The sequence below is a fragment of the Papio anubis genome, chromosome 1 (genome assembly GCF_008728515.1).
Source record: "Papio anubis isolate 15944 chromosome 1, Panubis1.0, whole genome shotgun sequence".
Lineage (NCBI taxonomy): Eukaryota > Metazoa > Chordata > Mammalia > Primates > Cercopithecidae > Papio > Papio anubis.
In genome coordinates, this window is record NC_044976.1 from 133,618,405 (window position 1) to 133,644,264 (window position 25,860).

The window sequence follows — 25,860 nt, forward strand, 5'->3', positions numbered from 1 at the left end:
AGCCCATAGCCAGACAGACCCTTCTCCTCACTTTTCCCAAATCAAGGCGTTTACCCAAGATGTTCAAAACTCAAACACTAAATCTCTAAATGGAAACTAAGAAGACCGACAGCACCAAGTGCTGTCGAGGATGCAGGACGACAGGAACCTGGCACACTTCTGGTGGGAATGTAAATGCTGCATTCACTCTGGGAAAATGTCTGGCAGTTCCTAGCAACACTGAGCTTTCCTGCCCTGTGGCCCAGAGCTCCACCGCAGGGGTTTACCAGAAAGACTGGAAAATGTATGTACACACAATCTGTGCAAGTATGGAGATGCAGAGACCCCTGAATGAGAACAGGCAAACATTCCTTATTCCCAGATTGCTAAAGCAAGGGAATCAGCCGCCATCACTCATATTGGGTGGAGATGCCCAGGCTGGCAGAGGAGTGGGAGAGCTTCCAGATGAGACAGGGACAGCTCCAGGTGAGCCCAGATGGAGTCTGTGGCCTGGGGAGCTGGAGGCAGCTCACAGGAGTCGGCCTCCCATGGGATTGGTAAAGGAAGTGTCTGCCTCCATTTGTGCTGCTACAAGAGAATACCTGAGGCTGACTCATTTATAAGGAACAGAAGTTTATTGGCTCACAGTTCTGGAGATCGGAAAGTCCAAGGTTCAGGAACTGGCAGACTTGGGAATTCTGCCTCCAAGATGGTGCTTTGAACACTGGAGGGCAAGAGAGACACAAGTGGGCTAAACTCACCCTTTCATAACATTAACTCCACCCTTGAGAGTGGAGCCCTCACAGCCCAATCACCTCTTACAGGCCTCATCTCTTAACACTGTTAGAATGGCAATTCAGTTTCAACATGAAGTTGGCACAGTGCCTCACGCCCCAATCCCAGCTACTTGTGGACAGGACTTGAAGACGCATTTAAAAACAAAAAATTTTAAAAATTAGCATGCCCCTGTGGTCCCAGCTACTCGGGAGGTGGAGGTGGGAAGATCACCTGAGCCCAGAAATTCAAGACCAGCCTGGGCAATATAGTGAGACCCCCATTTCTACAAAAAGTTAAAAAAAGAAAAGAAAAAATTAGTCGAGTGTGATGACTCACACCTGTAGTTCCTGCTACTCACGAGGCTAAGGCAGGAGGATCACCTGAGCCCAGGAGGTTGAGGTTGTAGTGAGCTTGTAGTGTGTTTATGCCACTCCACTTCAGCCTGGGCAAGAGTGAGACCCTGTCTCAAAAAACAAAAAAACAAAAAAACAAAAAAACACCTCCCAACTACAATTGTGAGTTTGTTTGTTTCTCCTTGAAGGACTGGCTTTTAAATTCCATGGTCTTCCCTCTATAGTTTGGAAGATACATTTCCATTCTTTTAGAGATTATCTGAAAACTTTGATAAGCCTAGTAACAGATGCTAAAGTCAGTGTCCATGCCCTCCTTCCAACCAGGAGGAGGACTATAGAACACTGTAGGTTTGCGCACCTCTCTCCCAACTCACATGTGGCATCTTTTTTATAAACTCCAAAAGTAGGCATTCTAAGTAGAAGCTTCTAGATGTGGTGTTTTAGACATGCCCACAAATCGACCCTCCTGCCTATTCATTCCTTCTTCCATCACCAGCTTCCCCACAGGATCCCTTGCCAGAAGCCCAGACATGCCTTAGATGCTTTAGGCTCTGCTGGCAGCAAACTCAGGAGTGAGGACGGTTTCCTGGTATGAAAATGCCTTTAGTTCTCTTTTTTTTTCTTTTTTGAGACAGAGTCTCATTCTATTGCCCAGACTGGAGTGCAATGGCACAATCTTGGCTCACTGCAACCTCTGCCTCCCGGGTTCAAGTGATTCTCCTGCCTCAGCCTCCCGAGTAGCTGGGATTACAGGCATATGCCACCATGCCCAGCTAATTTTTGTATTTTTAGTAGAGACAGGGTTTCACCATGTTGGTCAGGCTGGTCTTGAACTCCAGACCTCAGGTGATCCACCTGCCTCAGCCTCCCAAAGTGCTGGGAATACAGACATGAGCCACTGTGCCTGGCCCCTCATTCTTGAAAGACGGATTTTTCTGTGTACACAATTCTAGGCTATCACTATTTTCTCCCAGGACTTTGAAAATATTATTTACTTTCTTTCTGGCTTCCACTGTTGCTTTTAATAAACCACTTATTTTCTTCTTTCCAGATAATCTCTTTCTTTTCTGCCTTCTTTCAAGATCTCTTTGTCATGAGGTTCTGTACTTTCACCAAGACATGACTATTTGGTAGAGCTTCTTAACTATGCTGCTTGGGAGCCACTGGATTCCTGAACCTAAGGAGCAGGGGCTCCTATCGGTTTGGGAAAGTTCTCAGCCGTATTTCTCTGAATACTTGCCTCCACCCCATATTCTCTTTCCCCTCCTTCTGGAATTACTCGTAAATTGCGGATGCCATACTAAATTCTCTGTCTTCTTGTCTCTTATCCCATCTTATATTTTCCAGCTGCACTTTGGGGTCATTTCTTCAAACAGTTTCCAACTCTTCAGGAAACACACCATGGATTATTTTTTAGAATATTCTATTTTTATTTCAACAAGTTCTCTTTTTAATCTGCTTGGTCATTTTTATAGTCTCTTGCTTCCTGTGCATAAATTGTTTTATTTAAATATATTAAACATTCTCATTCCATGTGATGTGTCTGCTTACTCTAGGATCAGAATATTGGTGTGTGTGCTTCTGTATGTCTTTCTGCTGGGCCTTGTTTATGGTACCGTGTGTGTGTGTTTACAATTTCTTTCCTGTACCTTAGCATGTTTTGATATCTTAAAAAAAACACAAAAAAACAAAAAAACTTCCTCTGTTTTACGGCAGTCTCATTTAAAAAAAAAAAAAAAATTCCACCTTCTGGCTGGGAGACTGCCCCTCCCAGAGCAGCCAATCCTTACAGATAAGGGCCCAGCTGGGTGCACGCCTCTGTGATGCAACCTCATCAGTCCAGAGCCCACCTCTATCTAGCCAGAGCACTCAGGCAGCCAAGGACCACTCCTACAGCTTGGAGCCCATGGAAATCACTCCAGCTCGCCGGCCACACACCTGCCCTACCTTGCCTTTCCTGGGGAAGCGCCAGGAAAGGTCTGGCAGAAGCTCTCCTGGGCTCCTGCCTCTCCTCTCAGGCTGCACTTGACTGACTGTCTCATACAAGAACACAGAACAGGGAGCTTGTCTCCTTGGGGATTAGAAGATAATGATGATGATGATTTTACAATGAACGTATACTTCTTAGGATGTTTTCTATCAAAGGCCTGATTTGGAGGTGGGTTTCTCACAGTTTCTACACTGTCTGCTGGGCTCTGGAAATACTACCAACTGCAACTTCTCTTCTTTTTTATTTTTTCTTTGTTTTAAGACAGGGTCTTGCTCTGTTGCCCAGGCTGGAGCGCAGTGGCACAATCACAGCTCACTGCAGCCTCAACCTCCTGGGCTCCACCATGCCTGGCTAACTTTTTTTTTTTTTTTTTAAGAGACAGAGTCTTGATATGTTGCCCAGGCTGCTCTCAAACTCCTGGGCTCAAGCAATCCTCCTGCCTCAGCCTCCCAAAGATCACAGGCATGAGCCACCATACCCAACCTTACCTGGCTTTGAAAGGAAAATACAAGCATGCTTTCTTAAAGATGCACTATACACTGTGTTAAGTAAAACAACTCAGAAACAGAGAGTCAAACACCACACGTCCTGACTCATAAGCAGGAGCTGCCCAACAGGCAATGTGAGCTCAGAAAGTGGAAGGCAGAAGGCGGACATGAGGGACTCTAATGAGGCGTGGCAGGAGAGGTGAAGGTAAGAAGCCCAGACTGCATCACCATGCACTATACCCACATAACACAACTGTACCTTATGCCTTGAATTCACACACACACACACACACACACACACACACACACACACACGCTAACTTCCTATGTTTTTACAATATAAACTAAAGCAGACAGAAGAGCAGTGTGCAGTTTTGGAGCTGCCGCACCAGCTCTCAGCAGACCCCAGTGCTCCTGAACGCAAAGCTCTGACCCTGCTGATGCGCTTTAGGCTTTAGGCCTGCTTCCAAGGTCCTAAAGGCCAGGCCTGGCCGGGCGCGGTGGCTCAAGCCTGTAATCCCAGCACTTTGGGAGGCCGAGACGGGCGGATCACGAGGTCAGGAGATTGAGACCATCCTGGCTAACACGGTGAAACCCCATCTCTACTAAAAATTACAAAAAAACTAGCCGGGCGAGGTGGCGAGTGCCTGTAGTCCCAGCTACTCGGGAGGCTGAGGCAGGAGAATGGCATGAACCCGGGAGGCGGAGCTTGCAGTGAGCCGAGATCCGGCCACTGCACTCCAGCCTGGGTGACAGAGCAAGACTCCGTCTCAAAAAAAAAAAAAAAAAAAAAGGCCAGGCCTTTCTGAGAGGACTAAGGACATTTTGGTGAAAACTGATTTGGTTTGTATGACAGAGGGGCTCTTTTGTTGACTGATACTTTCCTTTTTAAAGACACAGAAAAGGCTGGGCACAGTGGCTCATGCCTGTAATCGAGACCATCCTGGCCAACATGGTGAAACCCTGTCGCTACTAAAAATACAAAAATTAGCCAGGCATGGGGCATGTGCCTGTAGTCCCAGCTACCCAGGAGGCTGAGGCAGGAAAATCACTGGAACCTGGGAGGCGGAGCTTGCAGTGAGCCGAGATTGTGCCACTGCACTCCAGCCTGGGCAACAGAGCAAGACTCCATCTCAAAAAAAAAAAAAAAAAAAAGGACACAGAAGAACACGGAATGTGTTTGATATGAACCAAGTATTTTGAGATCCTGACACCTGCAGAGACCTGAAGACACTGAGGGGGCACAGGATGGCTCAGGCAGCACCTCACTCTGGAGTGGCGTGCTTCCTTCCTGGCTCACCACCCAGCCACACCCACGGGACAGGCTAGGATGCTCCCAGATGCTGCAGCACTCAAGGAGGTCCTGCTGGGAATGCCAGGCAACCTCAGGCAGATGAGGGAGCCAGGGCACTTTGAGCTCGAGGCACAGACCCTCATTCCAGGGGTGCATGCCCCTCATGCAGGAGACACCAGCTCTTGGTGACACGGGCCACAGGCATCCACTCCTGGCTGAGCTGGAGAGAAAACTGGCCAGGAAGCTGATCAAATGTCTCCATGACAGTTTAAAGCAGCAGCCGGTGGGGCTGGAAAGATTGCAGGGATGCTGGTCTGGAATCCATCCTGCACTGGGGACTTCCAGAGCATGACCTGTCCAAGAGGGGCTGAAGGCCACCGGCTCTCAGGACCCCAGGGGTCAGGGCCACCTAGTTGTTTCCTTGCCCACAGGAGAGCTTACCGCAGCAGGTGGGACTGGACAGCCCTCCTCTTCCCTCCAGCTGCAGCCACTTCCTCCTGTGCATCCACTCTACACCCTTCTCCGTGGTGATGGCAAACTACGCAGCAGCTCAGAGCTGCCTTTAGACCCCTGGCCCTGAAACTGCCATGGCTGAAGGTTTCTAGAGAGCACCTGTGGCCCCCCAGGATGGCTGCACAGGCTCCCTGCCTGCTTGGCCCTCCGTGACCACCCTAAGGTCCAGCTCAGTGGCCCAAATGCCTGCCCCCCAGGCCCTGTGCCCTGCAGCCAACAGCTCACAGCCATGGGGCTGTCCTTTGCAGACTCGGCACCCACATGCCCAGCCTGGGCCTCTGAGGCCTCCCCTGCTGGCCTGCAGCCATGCCAAGTGCTTCATCTGGTAGGTCTAGGCATTCTCAAGGGACAGCTGTTCCCAGGGTCGTCAGCCAGATCCCAGAAACTAAGCCCCCGCCTCCCTCTCCCCCAAATGAAACCAGAGCTCCCAAGGGGCTGCTTGTGGCTCACTCTTTAATAAATGCCCTGAAACATGGAGCTCACACTTCAGTGGGAAGGGGGAAGCCAGTGGGTGAACAGGAGGCTGCACCCCACGACTGACAGCAAGTCACTCTCACTGCAAACACAGGCAGTGCCGAAACCCAGCACACATATGCAGAACTCTGCCCTGCTGGCTTTTGAGCCCTGAGCTGGCCCTACCCCACGCTCCTGGAGGGCTCTGAGGACGAACAGAGGTGGGGAAACATGGACAATGGGCACAGCCTTCCACAAGCCTCCAGCATGGGATACCTGGTGGCTCAGCCCTGTGTGCTCCTCCATGCACAAAAATCCACATGCCACCTGATCCAATGTCCCAGACCCCTCTAAACCACGCACAACCCCACCCTGAGACATGCTGGAAACAAGCACAGTGAAACAACTCCCAAAGCCCGAGCCCCAGCCTGCAGACCCTGGACACCGCCCAGCTTCCAGGCACAGGGACCAACCCCCCATGAGGCTCATGCTGGGCAGAGTGGGGTGCAAGGCACAGAAGCTGCCAGTGCTGGCCAGAGACACTGTCCCATCCTCCCAGACAACCCTGTGTGGAGCCACAATTGGGGCCTGGCGCCACCTGGAGCTCAGCACTCACACAGTGGGCTCCTCTGGGGCCACAGGAAGCCCAGCGAGAAAACAACCCACGTGCCTGGGGCCCTTGAGCATGGGCGGGGCCAGGCAGGGCACCTACGAGGGGGACTTTCCCAGATGGGAACCAGGGCTCCCACCCAGTAGGCACAGCAGACAGATGGAATGGGAAGACCCCCGACAGAGGACAGAGGCCCCAGGCCCCAGCCTCCCCATAAGCCTGCACCAGCCAAGGCTTCGGGCTACTTGGAGACTGTAGGCCACCAGTCTGGCACAGATGCGGCTAAGGCCACCTGAGCACCCTCAGAGGCTCTGATGTGCAGAGGACCCTTGATCTTCTCTGACCACAGCAGGGCCAGCCCCACGTTGCCCTGGCCGGCCCTGAACTTGCCCACAGTCTGTCCTGACGCAGTCAGCACCGTGGCACCGGGGGTGATGCCACTGGCAGGAAGGGGGTCCAAGAACCTGACAGGGAAGAGGCGCTTGCGGATGACGCCCATGTGGTGGGTGCGGGCTGTCAGCTCCTGGCCGATGTAGCAGCCTTTGGTGAAGCTCACGCCGTTCATGAAGGCCAGGTTGGACTCCAGCGGCAAGGCCACCCCAGGAGGCAAGTCTCCGACCCCCTCAGGAACGCCTGCAGGGATCGGAGGAGGGAAACCAGCGAGAACTGAACATCGTCTAGCCCTACCCATGCAATCCAGTCCTGCGCACCCACCCTGCCCATACCTTGCAGGTATCGGTGCTGGTGATAATCCCACAGGTCCCCGAGCCGGCCCCCCGACACCAGGGCTGGGCCTTCGTCCTGGGTGAGGAGCCGCCACCCCATGCGTGCTGTTCGCGGGTCGCGGATGAGGATGGCAGCAGCCCCTGCACTCTCCTGCAACGGTGCATTCCCGCAGGCCTCAGGGGAACTGGGCAACACCGCCCATACTCGCAGCTCCGGGTGCGGCTCCACCGTGACCTTCCGCCGGATCCTGTACAGCGCGAGGTGCTTCTGCAGTGCGCCCTGCACGGAGCTGTCACACTCCAGGAGAAAGCCAGACACCTCCTCCGAGTGTTCCTGGAGCCTGCAGGGAGAGAGGCAGGGGTGCATGCCAGCTCACCAAGTGCGTGGGCCAGAAAGGGCTGCATGACGGAGCTAGCCTTACCCGGGCAGAGGAGTACACCGTGGACCAACGCGAGGAGCCCTGCCCTGGGCCACAAGGGACTGCACCTTCAAGGCAAGCGCCTGGGTCACCACAAGCAGGGAGCCACGCCCACAGCAAGCCACGCCCATAGCCACACCCCGCAGCACCTCCCAAGGTGCGCATCACAGCTAGATGTGAGCACCATGGAGAACAGCGCAGAGTGCCGTGCCCACAGCAATGCCAGGATACGTGCAGACAATGCACATCAGGCCAGGCAGGGCACACCTGGACCAGCGCATGGAGAGCCCTGCCCACAGCCACGCGGAGCTGCGCCTCCAGAGCTCTCCTCTAAGCAGGCAGAGACAAGCTCACAGGGGCTAGCGCAGACAGACCCTGTTTGCCCAGGGACTGGCAGAACTACAATAGCCTGCCCAAGGGCATCGTCTGGAGTAGTCCCAAAGCCTAGGGAAGAAATGACAACAGTCCACTGGATGCGGGAGCAGGGACGGGCAGGGCCCCACAGAGGAACGGTATGCACAGCCACTGAGAACCAGACCTGCCTGTTCCAGCCCAGGGAAGCCATCGAGGAGCCCGAGGGTCCTAAGGTGGGCAGGAGGGAGGAGCAAGGAGCCCAGGAGGAGGTCAGGGAGGTACAATATGCCTGAGGACCACTCTACCTATGTCCACCACCTGCCTCCCCAAGTCAAGTCTCAGAACCCAACCCCAGAGCCATTCTGACCTGCACTCCAGGCAGCCCTCCTCAGAGGATTTGGGCAGGCACCACACGAATGACCCCTGACCAGATGGATGGTGGGGAGAGGAGAGGCCCGGGCAGTGTGGGGCATGTCAGGTGGGGGGCACTAAGTGGAGATACCTCGGGTGCAGCCACCTCCATGGCTAGGGTTGATTGCAGGTGTGGACTGCACAAGGCTTCACAGACCGGTGAGAGCTGAGACAGGGAGGTAATAAGACCCCCAGAGGGCCTGCCAGAGAGGAGCCCACAAGCTGGTGGCCCAGCCCCTTCCAGCCAGAAGAGGGCTCAGTCCTTGCCAGCCACCCAGAGCTTCAGGTGCCAAGTGGGGGCCTGCTGCCCTCATCTCTGCAGTCTCACTCTACCCTGTGATCATGCCCACATGCCAGCAGCCACAGAGAATGTTCACACTCATCACCCAGAACCAGTGGGCACAGGTCTCACTGAGGACCCTGATGCAGGGAGGGTGGGCATAGCCAGCTGTGACAGCCAGTGGAGCTGGCCCGCCCTCCAAGACAGTGGTCACAGGACATCAAAAACAACACTGGCAAGGGAGGGGAACATACGTCATTTACACATGTGGGGCTAAGATGATGGGAGGAACAGCAAGGACAGCACAGAGGGGCAGCCGCAGGTGTGGTGCGAAAAGGTCACCACGCCACCAGGGAAACACAGTCAATGTGTCCCAGACAGACGCAGTGGCAAACCCAAACGCTGGCCAGCACAAGGAGAAACCAGGTCACTGGCATGGTGCTAGTGTGGAGGCAAAACGGGCGTCCCTCTGGAAGACAGGGTGCAAGTCCTCACAATATCAAACAAGCAACTACCCTGTGACCTGGCTCTCTCACTTCCAGGCATGGATCACTGAGAAATGAACACTGCAGTTCACACAAAACCTGCTGCAGCGAAAGCTCACAGCAGTCAGCTCTACTAGTAATGGCCAAAAGGCGAGAATCAAGGTGCCACCACACGACAGGGGACTTCTCAGCAAGAACAGGGAGCCGGAGATGGACAGAAGTGGGCGGATCTGAGGGCACTATGGTGAGGGAAAAGGGTAAGGGCAAAAATAACAGGCCGGTGCATCCAACTATGACACTCCTGAAATGACACAATTTTACAGCTGGAGAACAGGTTTCGGGGTGTTGGGGGTGCCCATTCAGGGGCAGGAGCAGGAAGCCGCATGGGCCTGATCACGGCCACAGGTATTCGCACGTTAGAAAATCGCAGTTATACACATGCATGCACACACGCACAAAGTAAGACACGCAAATCCAGAGACCCCAGATGTGCCCTGTGTGTGCAATCAGGGGAACTGGGGAGGGGTCTATGCGATCTCCTCCCACAGGTTGTTTTGGTTTTTTTTTTTTTTGCAACTTCCTGCAAATCTATAATTATTTCAAAATAAGAAGTGGGAAAAAAAAAAAAAAAACAAGGAGCTTCCCCTGCAGAGGTGTCCGAGCACTACAAGAGGGAAGGCAGCAGGCAGTCCTTTCATCCCAGCCATCTGACATCAGCAAGTTTTTAACCACATGCATGCGTATTTGTATTTTTAAAGTCTACATTAGGGTCAGCAGACAAAGATGGACTAAAACACAGGTGAGCAGGGGACCCGGGCGGAGGGACAGATGTGAGGTCATGGGCACAGGGTGCTGGGCACTGGACAGGCAGGGAGGAGCTGAGCAGCGCCAGGCAGAGTAGAGGGACAAAGTAAGGGGACTAGAGTGGAGCTGAGGGATCGCAGGTCCAGGGTCTAGTAAGCTGGGCACACAGGCACAGGGGAGGCCACAGAGTCCTACAGGGCAAGGGCAGGAGCTGGGGCAGGACAGGCAGGGTGGGGCCAGGGTGCCCCATGGGTCCATCAGTCGAGAGTGGAGCCCAGAGAAGATTAAGCTGAGGGCCCCTGCACTCTGAGGTGGGGCTGGCTCAGCTGCCTGCCTTGGCTGGAACCCCCACCCATGCTGAAATCCCCTGCTGCCCCCATCTGCTGAGCACTCCCTGGCCTCCCACAGGGTGGATGTCCTCACAGGACCCAGGTTCTGGGGTCAAGGGCACTTTCCAGCCCTCTGTGCCGGTGACTGTCTACCAAGCAGCTTCTCAGGACCAACTGAGCTGGGACGTGACCCCCAGGCCCACCCCAACCCCTGCCACACCTGAAGACTGCCAGGAGACTAGCCGCAAAGGAGAGCCCTGGCCTGGGGAGCTTTCTCAGCCTCATCGTTATCCATGGTGGCGGCTGTCCAGATGCTGAGCAGCACCCCTTGCCTTACCACATCCCATCATGACAACCAAAAATATTTCCAGATACCACCGAGGGGCACAGGGGACAGGGTTGCCAAAGAAAATACAGGGCACCTGGTTAAATCAGAATTTCACATCAACGACCAATGACTTTTTTAGTGTACCCCAAATACCGCACAAGATGTACGTACAAATCATCTGTTGCTCATCTGAGATGGACCTGGGTGTCCTGTGCTTTTGTTCGCTGAGCCCAGAAGCCCCGGTGGGAGTAAGGGTGCAGGAAGTGGAGGGAGATCAGGGGTGGCTCTGGCCCAGCCAACTGAGAGAAAGGGTCCCCTAGCCATCAGACCCAAGGGTTTCCAGTCATGTTCAGGAAAACACTGCCCTGGGGCCCGGCCTGACTCCTTCCCTTCTCTCTCCTTCCTCCTTCCCAGGCCACCAGAGGCCTGACAAGTCTCTCCTGCCCCTCAGTGCTGGACAGACACAAGGCCACAGCCCTGACACTCTTGGGCCTGCTGAGCCCTGCACTGAGTCCACATCCTTGCCCCAGCCAGATCACAGCAAGGCCACTGGACCACAATCCTACCTGCGACATGACCCTACAGCCTCTCTCTGCCTCCTACGTGAAGAGAGATCAAAACCAACTGACAGAAAAGGACCCCAAGGAGGCCAGGCATGGTGGCTCATGCCTGCAATCCCAATACTTTGCAAAGCTGAGGCAGGAGACTCGCCTGAGCCCAGAAGTTCAAGACCAGCCCGAGCAACATAGTGAGATCTCAACTACCTGTAGTCCTGGCTACTTGGGAGGCTGAGGTGGGAGGATCACTTCAGCCCAGAAGTTTGAAGGTACAGTGAGCTACAACTGTACCACTGCACTCCAGCCTGGGCGACAAAGCAAGGCTCCATCTAAAAAGAATGCTGGCGCGGTGGCTCAAGCCTGTAATCCCAACACTTTGGGAGGCCGAGACAGGCAGATCACAAGGTCAGGAGATTGAGACCATCCTGGCTAACACAGTGAAACCCCGTTTCTAATAAAAAAATACAAAAAACTAGCCGGGCGTGGTGGCGGGCGCCTGTGGTCCCAGCTACTCGGGAGGCTGAGGCAGGAGAATGGCGTAAACCTAGGAAGCGGAGCTTGCAGTGAGCTGAGATCCAGCCACTGCACTCCAGCCTGGGCGACAGAGCGAGAGTCCATCTTAAAAAAACAAAACAAAAAAAAATTAGCTGTCAAGCTATGAAAAAACATGGAGGAATCTAAACGCATTATCACTAAGTGAAGGACGCCAATGTGAAGAGGCTACAGATGCATGAGTCCAACTACAGGACATTCTGGAAAGCGTGAAACTATGGAGACACTAAAAACATCAGTGGTGGCCAGGAGTTATGGGAGATGGATGGATGGGCAGGGCACAGAGGATTTCAGGGCAGTGACACTACTGTATGTGATGCTACAATGGTGGACATGTGTCATCATACATTTGCCTAACTTATTAACACACCAAGCCAAGAGTGACCCTCATGAAAACTATGCACTCCAAGTGATGATGGTACGTCAACAGAGGTTCATCAATTGTGGCGAAAACAGCACTTTGGTGAGGGATGTTGATGATAGGGGAAGTTGTGGGGTAATATGGGAAATCTCTGCACATTCTGCTGTTTTGTTGAGAACCTAAAACTGCTATAAAAAGCAACTCCCATTAAAAGACAACAACCAAAAAACTATAGCTTCATCTGAAAGAAGGCACTACATCCAGGAAACAAGAATAGGGGGCTTTAAGGAAGCAATGGCTCAGGATGATATATTAGCAAGTATCAGAGTTGACTTACAGTCAGAAAAAACCCACAGAGGAATGATGGGCAGGGAATGACCAGAGAAGCAGGAACACACGGAGGCTTCCAGCGAGAGGTGGCCCCTGACCTGTAGGCTGCCCTCTCCCCAGAGGAGTGACCAGAGAGGGCAAACCACAGAGAGAGAGGTCAACAGCCAACAGCAGCCCGACAAGGAAAAGAGTGTAACCTCATGAACTGAACTAAACATGCCCAATGAGCGCAGCCCTAAGCCCACCCATGCCACAGAGCTGGGAGGGGTGGCATCTGGACACCTGTCACCCACCACCCCTGGGGAGCTAATTGAGGTGACCTTGTCGTGTCCTTCTTCTGATGGCTGAGGAGAAACAGGGCCATGAATTCCAACAGAACTGAAGCTACAGGGTTTCAAGTATTATTACACGGATGCTGAATCCCATGGAGGATGGTCCTGCCCCACCCAACCCCTCAGAGTGGAGCTCCCTGGCCTGTGACTTTGTGTCACATCTCAGAAGCGAGACCAGAGGTGGATGATATCACCCTTCAGTGCTGAGCTGGGGAAGAACAGAGCCACCTCCAGTACCCTCAGCACTCAGAACAGTGGCGGACACACCAGACACCCAGCACAAGCGAAGAAAATTAACTCCTCCTGCAGACCTCGAGGACAGAGACCACTACAATGAGAGCAAATAGAAAGCCACAGAAAAGCCACCAAGCATATGCTTGGCAAGGGGAACTGGGGCCCAACAGATCTACAGACAAGCTCTAGACTAGGCAACAAAGGATGAAGAGGAAAAAACCCTGAGACGCAGAAAGGACAGACAGTTGACCCTTTAACTATGCAAGGGCTAGGGGCACTGGTCCCCACACAGTTGAAAACCCACCTTTAAGCTTTGACTCCCCAAAGGCTTAACTACTAACAGATTCCTGTTGACTGGAAGCCTTATGTATAACATACGCAGTCAAGTTGCACATATTTTCTGTTTTATGCTATTATATACTGTATTACAATACAGTAAGCTACAAATCCCAGAAAGAAAATCCTAAGGAAGAGGAAATGCAGTTCCTCTTCACTGAATGGAAATGGATCACCATAAATGTCTTCATCCTCATGGTCTCCATGTTGAGTAGGCTGAGAAGGAGGAAGGAGAGCAAAGGTTGATCTTGCCATCTCAGGGTGGCAGAGGTGAAGGAAAATCCATATATAGGTGACCTACGCAGTGCAAAGTCAGCTGTACTTTATACCATAGAACAATTATTAAGAATAGGAATTCAATAGAACTAGGACTCAAAGGGAAAAGAATAAAAGAGGACTATAGAAATATGGAAGGGAATTTGGGGACCAAAAACAACATCACTGTAAGGCTAACATGTGAACAGCACAGTACTGACATAGAAGGCTCAAAATAATCAAAGACTATAGTTCTTAAGATGAAGAAATTAAAGTAGCTAGACAAAATGTAATGAATACATAAGACAAACAATGATGACTACATCTCTGAACTGGGACATGAAGATTTAAGCCTATTGAGCTATGGTGGGCACACTTTTTCTGTAAAGGGCCAGTGAATAACTTAGGCTTGAGGGCCACACTCATGCCACAACTCTGCCACTCTAGGCAAAAGCAGCCCCAGGCCGGGTGCAGTGGCTCATGCCTGTAATCCCACCACTTTGGGAGGCCGAGGCGAGTGGATCACCTGAGGTCAGGAGTTTGAAAACAGTCTGGCCAATATGGTGAAACTCTGTCTCTACTAAAAACACAAAAATTAGCCGGGCATGGTGGCAGGCACCTGTAGTCCCAGTTACTCAGGAGGCTGAGGCAGGAGAATCTCTTGAACCCTGGAGGCAGAGGTTGCAGTGAGCCAAGATTGTGCCATTGCACTCCGCCTGGACAACAAAAGCAAAACTCTGTCTCAAAAAAAAAGCAGCCCCAGACCACATGGAATCCAATGGGCGGGGTTCCCAGAGAGTTTTATTATAAATACAGGTAATGGGCTGAGTCTGACCTAAGGGCCATATTTCACCAACTCCGGTTCTACATTTAAAGAGCGCACTAAATGCCCAGCAATGTGATATGAAAAAGACCAAACTAAGACACATCAGCAAGACATTTCACGACATCAAAGATAAAGAAAAGTTTCGAAAAGCTTACAGAGAAAAACACAGTTCACATACAAATAAGAACGGCACTAGACTTCTCAGAAAAGCTGGCAGCGAGAAAACAAAGTTGTGATGTGAACATTCTTGGTGACAATTTCCAAGCTAGATTTTCACACCCAGCCAGGATATCAGGTAAAGCCACTGGCAGAGACACAATGAGTCCAAAAATTCACCCCACGTAGCTCAGGAAGTCGTTAAAAAGGTGTCCATCCCCTGAAACCAAAACACAGGAGTAAGCTGAAGAGGACAAGAACAGGAGAGACAGCAGGCAGGCGGCCACGAGCCAGATCCACTTCACCCGGCGGAGGTTTCAGGGATCCAGGTCCCTAGAAGCTGAGCAAGGGAAACCCCAGGCTGTAGGCTGTCACGGCCCTGACCCGGCATGAACATCACTGACAGTCGTGATATCAGCACAGATGACAGAACCAAATGCCAGTGTGACCAGCAATGGTGAGATCTGGGAGGGGACACAGAGAAACACAAGGTAAACAGAACCCACGAGTGTCACCACAAGCTGTCACTCAGAAACACAGCTCTGCCACCAGGCGGGGGCCCTGAACCCCTTGTCCCTGCGGAAGGAGAAGGGTCACCAGGTGGCCCACTTGGGAGGTGCCCACCTAGAGATGCCTTTGTTCTGATATGGTAGGCGGGCACCCAGGCCTCCCCTGGATGAGTCGCTGAACCATCCCTGGGTGTCGAGCCGAGTCCTCCTCTGGGTGCTGGGCCCTGGGTGAGCTTCCCCTGGGTGTCTATCCCAAGCGGAATCACCTGGGTGCCCGACCCTGAGTGCCAGTCGCTGGCCCACCCGCCCTTGAACTTCCACCCCATCCCGGCCCTCCCCAGGTGCCCACCTCCCACGCCTTCTGCAGGCCCCGGGCGCCCGCCTTTCCCTTGGGTGCCGGTCCCTGGCCACTCCCCTGGGTGCCCGCCCCCTAGCGCCCTCCTAACACGCGCTCACCCGTACAAGATAACATCATAGAGCGTCCGGCCCTGCACGTTCAGGAAGTGGGCGTAGCCCGCGCGCGCAAGAGGCGGGGCCCCCCGGGTCGCGGGACCCGGAAGCGGCAGTTCATTGGTCAGCAGCCCTAGCAGGAAGGGCGCCGCGTCGGGGCCGCGCACGCGCAGCAGGGTGCGCCCATCCAGCCGGAAGCAGGCCCAGGTCGCTGCGGCCGTTGGGTCGCCACCAGGACTGCGGAAGCTGTGGGCCAGGCGGCACCTTGGGGCCGCGCGCAGCCACCAGCGCCAGGCCGGGCCGCCGCGCCCCGGAGCCGCGCCTCGAAGCAGCGCCGCGGCCGCCATCTTGGACAAGAGTGCGGCAGCCGGAAGGGCCCACGGAAGCAGGAGGGGCGGGTGCCACAGCGGCCCCTGGCGGCGGCCGCCGGAGGGAGGCGGGAAGGGGCGGGCGCAGAGTGCGTGCGTGAGGGGTGAACGAAACGTGCGTGCTTGAGGGGAGGAGCAGTGCGAGTCGGGGCCAACAGAGCGTGCGTGCGTGAGGAGCAGGTCCGCCCGGGCTGGAAGGGGCGGGCTGGGCGAGCGTGCCTGCTGGGTGGGTGGGGCATGCGTGGGGGGCGGAGCATCGTGCGCGGGGTGTGTTTCGGGGCGGGGGCTCGACCTATCCGTCAGCACGTAGGCTCCACCCTCGGCAGGTAACGAGATTTCTGCCCACCTCTTAAGCGCCTTCTTGTGTTCTATTCGGGGCATGCCTCGCTTTCACCCACCCGTGTCGGGCACCGCCACCCATCTCGAGAACCTCTTCATCCTCCCAACCTGAGACTCCCTGTTAAACACCCACTTCCCAGCCCCATTGTACCCTCTGGTTCCATGAGCATGCCTCCTCTAGGGACTTTACAGGAGTAGAATCCTACGGGGTTTGTCCTTTGCGACGGCTTATTTAACTCAGCATAGTATTCTCAAAGTCCATCCACGGTCTAGCGTGTGTCAGCTTTTTTTTTTTTTTTTTTTTTTTTTTGTGAAGACAGGGTCTTGGTTACGTTGCCCAGGCTGGTCTCAAGCTCCGGAACTCAAGCAATCCTCCCGCCTCAGCTTCTTAGTAACTGGAACTACAAGCGCGAGCCACCAGGCCAGCTAATTTTTGTATTTTTTTGTAGAAATGGTCTCCCCATGTTGTCCAGACTGGTCTTGAACTCCTGGGCTCAAGTGATTCACTGGCTTCGGCCTCCCAAAATGCTGGGATTACAGGGGTGAGCTACTGCGCTGGCCACTTCCTCTTTTTATAAGGGTACCTACTAGCTTGCCAGCTGTCCACGTGTGATTGTTGTGTCATTTATTTGCTGGACAATTGGGGCATCAGCTGCAGGTGGCAGGAGGCTCCATCCCCAAGTGACTCCACGGATAAGGACAGGCACCATCCAGCGCACAACCCCTCCACACCCCTAATCAATGCAACATGACGAGACACAATCACAGCTTCCAATCACATCCTTGGTAACTTCCGCTTTTTTCAGGCCAGGGTCAACCCCGTCATGTGTCTATAGTCCTCTTTAGTGCAGGACTCCAAGCTCCCACGGGGCCCAACCTGTCCTGCAGGACGTCCTTCCGATGATTCTTGTCTTCTCTTCACAGCTGAACTCACAGAGGACAATTTAGGCAGGAACCGCACACTGCTATGACATATCCACCCCACTGTGCTTTCTTGAGGAGTGATGCCCCATGCCCCCGCTGAGCAGCCCTGTACAGTGGCCACTTTCCCTGGTAGTAAGTGATGCATCTACAAGGTGGCCCCAGCAGCCTTCAGCCCTAGAGTCTGCCCTAGTCCAAACCATCCCCGTCTTTCTGGCCTCCATGGGCCCGTGCACCCTGTTGCATTCCTCTCTCCATAGTCCTCAACTCAAAGCACCAAAGAAACCTTACTCAATGTGTCTTTATGGTGCAGAGTCCCGGCAAGCAGAGGTCTTTGTGTAGCTGTTGAATAAAAAAATTCCTCGTGATGCATAGTAACATCAGTGAGGAAGACTGCACCAAGGCGCATCATGTGGTGTGGGGCCCTGCCTGGCAGCCTTGGTGGAGATGGAGCTCAACCCCAACACAGCAGGGAAGGGGGTGGAGAAGCCGAGGAGCAGCGTGGGGTCAGTGGGTGGGAATGACTAAGGAGACATCAGGGCTGAGGGGTCTGGCTAAACCCACCTCACAGGGTCCTTGCTCTAGGCAGGCAGGGTGATCAGACGTCACCAGGGGACGGTGGAGGATGAGGGACCCAATCAGATGTCATGGAGGGTGAGATATCCAGGGTGTGGTGTTCTGGCTAAACTGATTCAGTAGGGCTCTTACTAAAACTGGATTTTCCAAGCAAGTGCCCACACATGGGCCTAGGAGAAGGTTCCGGATCCTGGCCGGAGTTTGGCCAAGCAGAGAATCCCTGCCATAGCTCCCTGCCGTGTCCCGAGGGCCTGGGCCAGCACCCAGCATGCCTTAGGGGCTCAGGTGACATTGAGCAGTCAGCGAATTCCCGCAGGCCCTGGTCATGGCCACGGAGGCCCTGCCGTTAGTCCACTCCCTTCACTGCAGCCTCCTCGTCTCTGGAGCTCCTACTTGCCCTTCTGAACCCTCCTCACAGCATCCCCACCTGCCCCAAGCCCTGTGAGGCCCTGGATCCCTGCCTGCCCAACGAGGCGAGGGTCACGGCATGGTGAGGGGCCTGGAGAGAATCAGCCGGGTCCCCCAAGGTCCCTGGGCCTCAGTCCCCCGCCAGCCGCCAGCTTCCTGACTGAGATAGGCCAGGCCTAGAATGTGCTCCCTAGCCACTGGCTGTAGCCACCACCCCTTCCTCTGTTGGAGCCTGGCGTTCCTGAGGGTGACCCGGTATCCCCCCCACCCCCGCCCCGGGCAGCCCCATATGGACAGAGCGGAAGGCAGGCAGGATGAAACCTGGGGCAGGGGGTGGCGCGGACAACACTCACAGGCGGGGGTCGAATTCCTCTAGCCTCACGTCAGCCTGGTCCTCAGCCAGAGGAGGAATTTGCTTCCACCCCTGCACAGGCAGCAGGAAAGGCGTGTAGCAACCTGGTGCCCCGGGCCAGGCCCAGTGGCTTCCAATCCGTCCTGCCTAGGCCCCCCACCACAAAGAAGCCGCCACCACCATCAGGGGCTCCTTCAGTTCAAATGGACTCAAAGGAAACAAAAGAGAGCTTTCAAGCTCCAGAGTCCCAGGGGCCACTTTCCAGTGCCAGAGCCATGTGAGGCCATAGCTCCAGGCCACCTCCAAGAAGCCTTCCTGGACCCTCTACGCCAGCCTGGCCAGCCACCGGGGCTGCTGTTCCCCTTATCAGCAGGCAGGGGACTGGGGCCTGGCACCTGGGGGAGGAAACCCCGCCCCCATCCTGGCTTCAGGGACCAGGCTGCAGCTGGGGCCAGGGGAGTGAGAACTGGAAAATGTCTGGGCATAGGGGTGGCAGCCCCTGCTTCCCAGGTACTGTGGGGGTAGGGGGAAGGTGGTTTCCTGTTATTCTCGCCTCAGGGCTTCCTCCCTTCCTAGAGGAAGGAGAGCGCCACTGCCCTATTCTGGGGGCGTCTCTGAGCAGCTGGCCCCTCACCCCACTATGCACACCCATGAGCAGCCGAGAGTTTTGGCTGAGGTTGTGGAAACGGATGGAGGTGAGACGTGGAGTCCCACCCCGCCAGCCTGCTCCAGCACCGCCTGCTCTGGCTCTGTCCTGCTGTGTATATGGCTGGGCCCAACAGTGACTGGCCCCCCTGCCAACCTGCCCTAGAGCTCAGAAGATGCAGGACAGAGGAGGGAGGGGGACTATGGTATCAGCAGTGCCAGGCTCAGCTCATCACCATCGTGGCCACACCAGGTGGCTGGGGAAACCAAGGCATGGGTTTTCTAAAAGTGACTGATAAGCGCCAGGAGTGTGGGAGGGGTTTAGCCTTTGGGGGTCTGCAGACTGGAGCAACTTAGATACCACGTCCCGCTGTAGTGGGAGACGCCAGCCCTGCTTGGTGGTGTGGGGCTCAGGCATAACATTGTGGGAATGTCCAGATTATCAAGGACTTGGTCTTAGAGGGAGGATTAGCAGATGGCGTGGAGGCTGAGGCTTGCACAGCCTTTCCTGGCTAAGGCCATGCCGCTGGGAGGGTGTAGTAACAGAGCCTAAGCCCACCAGCAGATGCTCACAAACCTGACATGGCCCACGTACCCCCAAGTCTCCAAGAAGGGAGGTCTGTCCCCAGGGTCCCATCTCCCCTTCTCTCGTGACAATCCAGCTTCCCAGGGGGCATATACCCTCTAATACCAGCAGAATTGTCCCCTCAAAACTCCTGTGTTGAAGTCGTAACCTCCAAGAACTTTAGAATGTGGCTATAATTGGAGACAAAGCCTTTAAAGAGATGATTAAGTTAAAATGAGTTCATTGGGGTGGGTCCTAATCCACGGTGGCTGGTGTCCTTAAAAGAAGAGGAGATTAGGACACAGATGCACACAGAGGGACAGCCGTGTGAGAACACAGCGGGGAGATGGCATCCATGGGCCAAGGAGGAAGGCTGCAGGAGGAACCAGGCTTGCCCACACCTTAATCTTGGCCTTCCCTTCTAGGACTGTGAGATAATCAGTGTCTGTTGTTTAAGGCACCTAGTGCATGGTGTGGTGGTATGGCAGTCCCAACAGGCACACTCTCCAGGTTAGAGATCATTTCCAGCTTCCCTCAAAGCTGGGGTGCCCTTTGAACAGCTCTGGCTGAGGGATGTGTACTAGCCAGGGTTCTCCAAAGAAACAAAACCACAGGAAATATAGACATAGATACTATATACTATTTTTATATCTATATTTAGATATATAGCCAAAGACTAAAGTTTCCCAAAGAAGAAGCAGTTCTGCCTCCAGTCCACCTGTGATGGCTAATTTTATTTACTTTGAGACAGGGTCTTGCTGTGTTGCCCAGGCTGGAGTGCAGTGGTGCAATCACAGCTCACTGCAACCTCTACCTCCCTAGCTCAAGTGATCCTCCCACCCCAGCCTCCTGAGTAGCTGGGATCACAGGTGCACACCACCACGCCCAGCTGCTTTTTAATTTTTTGTAGACATGGGGACTGTGTTGCTCAGGCTGGTTTTGAACTCCTGGGCTCAAGTGATGCTCCCACCTCAGCCTCCCAAGGTGCCGGGATTACAGATGTGAGACAGTTCCTGGCCTGTGATGGTTCATTTTATGTGTCTATTTGACTGGGCCACAGGGTTCCCAGATATGGGGTCACACATTATTCTAGGTATGTCTGTTTGGGCATTTCCAGATGACACTAAGATTTGAATAGATGGGCTGAGGAAAGCAGATTGGCCTCCCAATGTGGGTGGCCTCATCTTATCAGGCAAAGGCCTGAACAGAACGAAAGGTGGAGGAAGGGTGAGCCATGCACAGTTGCCCAGCATGGCTGGACACCACGGCCCCCCACCACAGGGACCTGGCCTCCCCCGTGACAGCACCACCAGCAGCACAGCCCCAAACCCTTCCTGTCTTGGAGAGGCTCCTGGTGTGTCCTCACTGGAGTGGACACCTGTTGGGGATGGTGTTTGCTTTTCTTCCCTGAGGCTGCACTTTCAGCATTGCTGTCCGTGGCTCCACGAGTCGGGGCTCACCTGGGGCCAGAGGTCCGCCAGGCAAGCCCCAGAAAGGAGAGGGACGCAGTTTGCAGTTGGCATCTGCCTGGGGTCGGGCTTAGGTGAGACTCAGGGCTCAGCCCGGGCTTGAGTCTTGGCTGGGGGACAACACGGAGAGAGGGGTATGCAGCCCAGAAGGGGCAGCCGGCCAGGCTGCACCAGGCTTAAGGGAGGCTGGGGGATAGCCAGTCACCTGGAGTGTGCTCCAGGGGCTAATGAGCCCCCTGGCCCCTCGCCAAAGCCACCCCTGCAGGCTCTGGCCGATGTCCTGGTCATGACGGGGCCTGAGACAGCCACCCTCCATCCACTGAGCTGCGGCCCAACCTGAGGCTCTGAGTGTGTGCTTTCTTTCTCACCATCAGTGCACTCCACCCAGTCCCACCCACCCCTGCCCCCAGCACGCTGCCTGGCACCGAGCAGGCCCCGAGTGTTGTCTGACAAGCTACAGGGGCTCGCCTGTGACCATACTCCCCTGCCTGTCCCTAGGGAGGGGTCTCTTCTCCCAGCCAGCCTGGAGCTAAGCCATGTCTCCCCATGTGGTAGCCATGCACACACACCCATGCATACACACATAAGCATACACCCAGACATGCACACAATGCACATACGTGTGCATGCGGTCACACACATAGCCACACGTACACATGCATACACATGCACATGCATACACATGCACACACAAGGTTATAAACAAGTTAGTTTTATTTTACTCCCTTTCTTCTTGAGGCTGGGTCTGAATTAGGGAGGAGGGCAGACAGGCCACAGACAGGAACCCCAGAGCCCCATTCCCATAGCATGGAGCCCCCAGGCCCTGACCACCACCCGTTGGGTCCAAGATGCAGGGCATGGTCAACATCTTTGCAGAACTTCAAGTCTCCCAGAGGAAGGGAAGGCTGGCATCGCAGAAGCTCAAAGAGGGTGTGGTCCTGTCCACCCCTGGCTCCCAGCTCCCAGTCTGTCTCAGTTTGGGGCTGGGAGGGGGAGGGCTGAAGGAGCCCCGTTCCTTGTTCAACAGAGCCCTCCCTGTTGCAGGGAATGGGGATACACACCCCCACACTCCCACCAACTGATGCCCATACCAGGCACCCTAGGGCCTCCATGGCTTGCTGCAGGGAAGCTCAAAGGGAAGAGCTGGCATCCCAGAGGATGTATTCCAGCTCAGGACAGGGGTGGAATCAATGCCCCAGCCCCCCTGGGGTTCAGACCACAGCAGAGGGCCCTTCCTGGCTCCTAGACCCTCTCTCCAACCCACCTTGGCCCCAGTAGTGAGCAAGCCAGAGCACTCCTCTGCCGCTTTCAGCCCCTTCCCTGAGCAGCCTGGCTGCCCCTCTGGGCAGAGTCTGCCTGAGACCTCCGGCTAAGGAGAAGGCTGAGGAGAAGGAGTCGCAGATTTCCACCGGAGCCCCCCAACCCTCCTCCTCCCTGGCCCAGCTCGCAAGCCAGCGCCCTCAGATCCACACGGTGGTCTTCCCGTCCCTGCTGCTGGCACTGCCCTTCTCGGAGCCAGCCCTGGGCTTGGCTCCTGGCCGCTCGTGAGTGCCAGGCCGGCCCTGCTCCCCGACGGTGCCCGCAGAGGTAGCACTGCCCGTCCCGGACGTGGGGGCGCCTGCCCTGAGGGGCCCCCGGGAGGCCGCAGGGAGGCCGACACACGGCGAACTGTCCCGGTCGCGGTCCCCAGCTGCTGCCCCGTCGCGCAGCGCCTGCAGGGCCAGGTTTGCCAGGTTCTGGTCGTGCGCCCGAGCGCGCTCGGTCGCCCGCACTACCAGGCTGTAGTCGGGCGGGCAGGCCAAGCCAGCAGCAGCGGCAGGGAAGGCGCAGGGCGGGGGCCGCGGCGCGGGGGCGGGGGCGGGGGCGGAGGCCGGGGGGCCGCGACGGCCGCGCACAGCGTCCTGCGCGCTGCCTAAGCCCAGGTGGGCCATCTCGCAGAGGTTGAGGAGTAGGCACAGGCAGCTGACCACGTACATAACCAGAAGGAAGACCGTCTTCTCAGTAGGGCGCGACACGAAGCAGTCCACCACATGCGGGCAGGGCTGGCGGCTGCAAGGAAAGAACGGCCGCACCTCAAAGCCGTACAGCAGGTACTGGCCCACCAGGAAGGCCACCTCGAAAGCTGCCCTGGCCACCAGCTGGGCCACGTACACGCGCATCAGGCCCTCCCGCTGGATGCGCCTCCGCCCATCGTGTTGCCCGGCCGTGCCCGGGGTCCCCGTCGCCTTGCCGTCAGCGCCGGCCCCCTTAGTGCACGCCTCCTCCGCACCGGCTTCCTCCGCTTCCTCGCCGGCGCCTTCGGCTGCTCCAGTCTCCTCCTCCTCCTCCTCCTCTCCCAGACCCAGCATGGGCTCCTCCTCGCCCAGGTCGGCGGGCTCAGGCCAGCCGGCGTGCGGGGGCGGCAGGTGCGCTCGGGGCGCGCGGCGGGGCCCCGGGCGGCGGCGGAGGGCGCGGCGCCGCTCCTGCTCAGACGCACGGGCCAGGCGGTGCACGGCGTAGCCCAGGTACATGACTGAGGGCGTGGAGATGACCACGATCTGGAAGACCCAGAAGCGCACGTGCGACAGGGGCGCGAAGGCGTCGTAGCAGACGTTGTCGCAGCCTGGCTGCCGCGTGTTGCAGGTGAACTTGGCCTGCTCGTCCGAGTAGATGGCCTCGCCGCCCACAGCCGTCAGCACTATGCGGAAGACCACCAGCACCGTGAGCCACACCTTACCCACGAAGGTGGAGTGGTTGTGGATCTCCTCCAGCAGCCGCGTCAAGAAGCTCCAGCTCATGTTGGTCATAGGGGCGGGCGGGCGGGTCCTGTGGGGCGGAGTGGGGGTCAGCCAGGGGCCCGCACTTAGGAGCCCGCGGAGCTCAGAGCTCAGAGCTGGGGCTCCAGGTTTGCCTTGTGGCTGGCCCCTCTGCTTACACAGCCGATGACGTGGAGCTTGCCACCTTAAACGGAAGTGGAAGCCCCCACCTGATCCGCCCCTGCTTGTGCAGATGCAGGGCCCCAGCTGGGTGAGCTGCCTTCAGGAGGCAGATGGGGACACTGAGGCGAGCACTACTCAAATGTGGGGACTGGTGGTCTCAGTGTCCGCTGCACCCATGACCACCAGCCCAGCCCCAGCCGCATCCAGGTTGTTGGAGAGGGTCCCACAGAGTTTCAGCATCCGAAGGGTCTCCCCAGCCTGCCTAGCTACTCAATCCCTCCTGGCCCCTCCAGCTCCCTAGACCCCAAGACCCTGCAGCCCCATCAGCCTTCAGTCCTTCACAGCCCCCCGTGCCTGCCCCACCATCAGATCCCAGACCCCAAAGTGCCACCAGTCCACAATCCCCATAGCCCCTCGGCCGCCAGAGGCCCTGCTCAGCCTCCCTCCACACCCAGGACAGGGGTCGTCAGGGTCCCTCCGCCTCCGCAAAATCCTCCATCCTCCCTCCAGCCCCGGGCTGGTCCCGCTGCCCTTTTCAGGTGCCCAGGGTTCCAGGGCTCCACCCGCCCAATCTAGGTTCCTGGTCCTCCATGATCTCAACCCAGACCGTCCCCAGCTGGGGTCAGGATGAAGCCAGGCGTCGGTCCAGGAGGGACGGTGTCCAGCGAGGTTATAGACCCAGTAATGCAAGGCCACACTCAGCACCTGCGACCCTCAGAGACAGCTATGCCACAGGCCAGCCAAGCCCAAGGTGGGCAAGTGCCCCCAGGAGAGGGCTGTGCAGCAGGGACTGTGTTCCAAGGAGGGAGAGCTCCTACAGCTCCCCTGCCCACCCTCTCCTGGCGGTTTCCCTGGGGCCAGTACCTGCTCCTGGGTCGCTGGGGCAGGAGACCCCTTAGCTCCCTCTGCCTCTGGCCCTCTCCCTGTACCTGGCCTGGGAGGCAGCGGTGGCAGGTGTGGGACCAGCAGCAGTCGCTGGTGAGGCTCCCGGCCTCTTTATGCAGCTGAGGCCTCCCCACCCGGGGCAGGAAGAGGGGGCAGTCAGGGTTCCTGGGGAAGTGGCCCTGCTTCCTCACATCTGTGCAGTACCCCTCAGAGCCACACATTCACATGTGCACACACACTCAGATACATATCCACAGACACATGTACACATGCACACACGTGCATATGCATGAACATGCACAATGCATATGCAGATACACATGCACACACACATGCATACACGTACACATGCACAGATACACATGCAAACAGGGTCAATGCAAACACAGATGTGTATGTGCAAACTATCACCAGTGTACATCCACAGACATGCCTGTTTGCACTCACATGCAGACACACATGCATGAAAAAACAGTGCCACATACACACTTGTGCATATGCACACACATGCAGACATATGTATGCACAACCACATACACATATATGCACACACATGCAAACAGACCCGTGCACTCACACACACATGTGATCAGGCACACGCATATGCACAGGCTGGCACACTCCAGCCCTGGGGCCACCTCCCCTATCCCCCTGGCTCTGGTAGGCAGGGCCCCCCTCCCTCCCCGCCTGACCCATCACAGCAGGCTGAGGCCCACTGATTCCAGCCCGACAGGAACCTGAGACAGAGCAGGCTCAAAGGAGAGATGGGGCAGGAGGCCTTCGGTGCCAGGGCCGGCCTGCCCAGCTGTGTGGGGGCAATATTGAACAAATAGCTCTCTGGGGGCAGCCTGCAGTGATGGCGCCTGCCATTGCCCATGGTGTGAGCCCTCTCATTGTGGCTGACTGCCGAGTGGCTTCCTTGAT

At 56.0% G+C, this 25,860-nt stretch overlaps 2 protein-coding genes and 1 long non-coding RNA gene across 8 annotated transcripts in view; 1 reads left to right on the forward strand and 2 right to left on the reverse strand.

Annotated features, from left to right (window-relative positions):
* The window catches only part of IBA57 (iron-sulfur cluster assembly factor IBA57), a 31,656-nt gene extending 15,620 nt beyond the window's left edge, over positions 1 to 16,036 (reverse strand). Inside the window, exons 1-4 of one of the 6 annotated variants that reach the window (XM_017948939.3) lie at positions 15,497 to 16,036; positions 7,183 to 7,523; positions 6,922 to 7,090; positions 626 to 703 (exon numbers count right to left, since the gene is read on the reverse strand). In XM_017948939.3, coding sequence (XP_017804428.2) covers positions 626 to 703; positions 6,922 to 7,090; positions 7,183 to 7,523; positions 15,497 to 15,837 — 929 coding nt within the window. In that variant the 5' untranslated portion in view covers positions 15,838 to 16,036. Of the gene's footprint in view, positions 1 to 625; positions 704 to 5,828; positions 7,091 to 7,182; positions 7,524 to 8,457; positions 11,314 to 15,496 lie in introns of those variants that run through there. The other 5 variants (XM_009185913.4, XM_009185921.4, XM_031655034.1 and 2 more) reach the window with 5 other exon arrangements.
* Positions 16,037 to 16,680: 644 nt separating this feature from the next.
* LOC101023916 lies at positions 16,681 to 17,486 on the forward strand. Its single transcript, XR_159818.5, has 2 exons — positions 16,681 to 16,983; positions 17,122 to 17,486. It is a non-coding gene; the product is annotated as an uncharacterized LOC101023916 (long non-coding RNA).
* A 4,343-nt stretch (positions 17,487 to 21,829) lies between these two features.
* GJC2 (gap junction protein gamma 2) lies at positions 21,830 to 25,589 on the reverse strand. Its single transcript, XM_021926400.2, has one exon. The coding sequence runs from the start codon at positions 23,917 to 23,919 to the stop codon at positions 22,594 to 22,596; it is 1,326 nt and encodes a 441-aa protein (XP_021782092.2). The 5' UTR covers positions 23,920 to 25,589; the 3' UTR covers positions 21,830 to 22,593.
* Positions 25,590 to 25,860: the final 271 nt, after the last annotated feature.

What these genes read in the sequence shown, in the direction of transcription:
- GJC2 (XM_021926400.2), bottom strand. Translation starts at nt 23,919, where the DNA reads ATGACCAACATGAGCTGGAGCTTCTTGACGCGGCTGCTGGAGGAGATC.